At 31.8% G+C, this 2,903-nt stretch overlaps 1 protein-coding gene across 1 annotated transcript in view; it reads left to right on the forward strand.

Annotated features, from left to right (window-relative positions):
• Nucleotides 1–2,903, forward strand: part of CASD1 (CAS1 domain containing 1) — a 56,111-nt gene that overhangs the window by 22,846 nt on the left and 30,362 nt on the right. Inside the window, exons 7-8 of the mRNA XM_012647401.1 lie at nucleotides 1,129–1,551; nucleotides 2,600–2,689. Of these exons, the coding sequence (XP_012502855.1) occupies nucleotides 1,129–1,551; nucleotides 2,600–2,689 (513 nt within the window). The remainder of the gene's footprint in view (nucleotides 1–1,128; nucleotides 1,552–2,599; nucleotides 2,690–2,903) is intronic.

Genomic DNA, 2,903 nt, shown 5'->3' on the forward strand with positions numbered 1-2,903 from the left:
TGTAGTCCCAGCTACTCGGGAGGCTGAGGCAGGAGGATCGCTTGAGCCCAGGAGTTTGAGGTTGCTGTGAGCTAGGATGACGCCACAGCACTCTAGCCCGGTGACAGAGCAAGACTCTGTCTCAAAACAAACAAACAACGAAAAAAACAACAATGGTCCTGTTCCTTTCCTGCAGAAAATGTGTGTGTTTACATATGCACACAGTTCTCCATATACTTTAAGGGGCTTTGTGGACCCCCCTGAAAGGTGATTAAGAACCTTGCAATGGAATTTGCAGGCTAGTTTATGCAAGAGTGCCGGCATAGAACGTCCTGAAGTCTCAGGGCTAAACGGATGAGATTTCCTAAACATTTGAGTACTTTGAATACTTAGTCTTAAATAATATAATCATCTAGAGTTCCACAAATGCCTAAACTATAAAGTTTTTATGAAACTAGAGTTTGACTAAAACTTTAACTAGACAGAATCTTGACAGCTTTCCTGGAATAATTTTATTATAATCAAACCATGTTGAAGCTTCTATATTTTATTTAACATTAGAAATCTTAAAACTGTAAAATCCTAAATGGTCTATAAACTATAGACCAAATGAAAGGTGTATTACAAATATTGTTAGCTAAGAATTAATAATTTTTCAGTGTGGTTATGTTACATTCTTTTTTTGCATTTAAAGAGTAGACTCTTAAGTATCCTGGTATCCTCTGTTTTGAAAGTTTGCTAGTTAAAATTCTTTGGTCCTTGACATCTGTCAGTATTTTTTTAACCAAAGGTCATGACCCATTAGCAGCCATGAAATCAGTATTAAAAAAAAACAATAGAATAGAACAATGTCAGAGTGCATTCCAAGTAGTAAGGATAGGTATTGTCTCTTGTAAATGTATCCTGGGTCACGTTGTAAAATGAATTTTTTATTATGGATCATAATCCCAGAAGTTTGAAACACCCTGAACTAGCTGTTGAAAGATTGAAGGAATATCATTATTTGCATGAGTGTTTGGGAAATGGTAACAAAAAGTACAAAAGCATTTTGGTTTCAGTGCTGAAAACTCAACAGTATTCACAGGAGAAAATCTAATGTGAAATGCATCACTGACAAGATAATAACCAAATAACTTGATTTGTTCACAGAGTGCAATGATTCTTATGAACGTGTATTGCAATAAGATTTTGAAGCCTGTAGATGGTTCCTGTTGTCAACCTCGGCCTCCTCTTACTCTTATACAGAAGCTAGCTGCTTGCTTTTTCACTTTATCTATTATCGGATATTTAATTTTTTATATAATTCATCGTAATGCTCATCGGAAGAATAAGCCATGTACTGATTTGGAAAGTGGAGAGGAAAAGAAAAATATTATCAATACCCCTGTGTCTCCATTAGAAACACTTTTGCAGTCTTTCTGCAAACTTGGCCTGATTATGGCTTATTTCTATATGTGTGACCGTGCAAATCTGTTTATGAAGGAAAACAAGTTTTATACACATTCATCTTTCTTTATTCCAATTATCTACATCTTGGTTCTGGGAGTATTTTACAATGAAAATACTAAGGAGGTAAGAATCATTTTCTTTGTAGCTCATATTATTCTTCTTATCTCATTATAAACTTTAGATTAAAAAAATCATTTATCCTGCCATAATATACAAATATGTATATAGATGAAGATGAAGGAATATTGTAGTTATACTTCACTTAGTGAACTCTTAACAGTAGTTTTTTCAGAACAGTTTGGAAGAGGTTCAGAGTCACATGAAGATTGTTGAAAAGTTCAAAAATATGATTGTGAAAAAGATACCATGACTTAGTGTTATTTTGCCTGCTTAGGGATGGAGAAAGTGGAGGAAGCTCCTGATTTTACAGTGATCTTTGGTCATGTGATGCTATTATTTTTTATAAAGTAAAAACATATCATTATATTAACAAATGCCTATATGTATGTCCATACATATATATTTATCAGTCAGACATGTATACACACAAATTAAAACTTACACACAATGATGTGGACACTACTCACAGCATTCTCAATTTCCTATTTTAGAATTGCTGTCATTGCTCAGAATATTTGTGTAACATGTTTACAAGCCATGATTTATTTGAATTAATAAGATCTATTTTTAAAAATACCTCTCCTATGAGGATTATTAATCAGTTCTTCATCTCTAGTAAGAATTACTAGGGAAAATAAACTATAATAACAGAGCTTTTTCTGACAAAGTCTGAGAGAACTGTAAGATCTTTTTTTAACTCTGAAATTCTAAAGAAAATTGTAGAATACCGTTTTTAGATTTATAAATATTCACATCTTTTATAGTTTAAATGTCATTTTAATATAAAACCAAAAGATCAACTTAAATATTCAAAATCTCCTTTAGTTTATATTTGTTTTTCAAATTCATGTTATAATTAAAATAGTTTTATGATGTCTTTTAGCAAGAAATAAAATGATAACTTTTAACTCCCACCACCCACCACCGTCAAAATTCTTTTGACAGAAAGCATTAGCTTTATATCTTGTAAGAAAAATTTTAACATACTTGATATATACTGTCTAAATAATTTATGATGAATTTTAAAACAAATTTTGGTTCCTTTACACAGACTAAAGTATTAAATAGAGAACAAACAGATGAATGGAAAGGTTGGATGCAACTTGTGATTTTGATTTATCACATCTCTGGAGCAAGTACAGTAAGTATTTTAAGTTGAGAAAGTATAGGACATAATGTCATTTTAATGTTTCTTTAAGGGCACTGGCTTTTTTGTGTTTTATATTCTCTACCCGTTAGAGACCCTACTTATTTTCCATTTTATATCCTGCCTTCCCATTCTTCTCCTAACTCTTTGAGAAGTATAATTTTCAAAGCAAAAATAATTTTTAAAAGATAAGGCAATAGTTGATTTG

This window comes from Propithecus coquereli, unplaced genomic scaffold, assembly GCF_000956105.1.
Source record: "Propithecus coquereli isolate 6110/MARCELLA unplaced genomic scaffold, Pcoq_1.0 Scaffold108, whole genome shotgun sequence".
Classification (NCBI taxonomy): domain Eukaryota; kingdom Metazoa; phylum Chordata; class Mammalia; order Primates; family Indriidae; genus Propithecus; species Propithecus coquereli.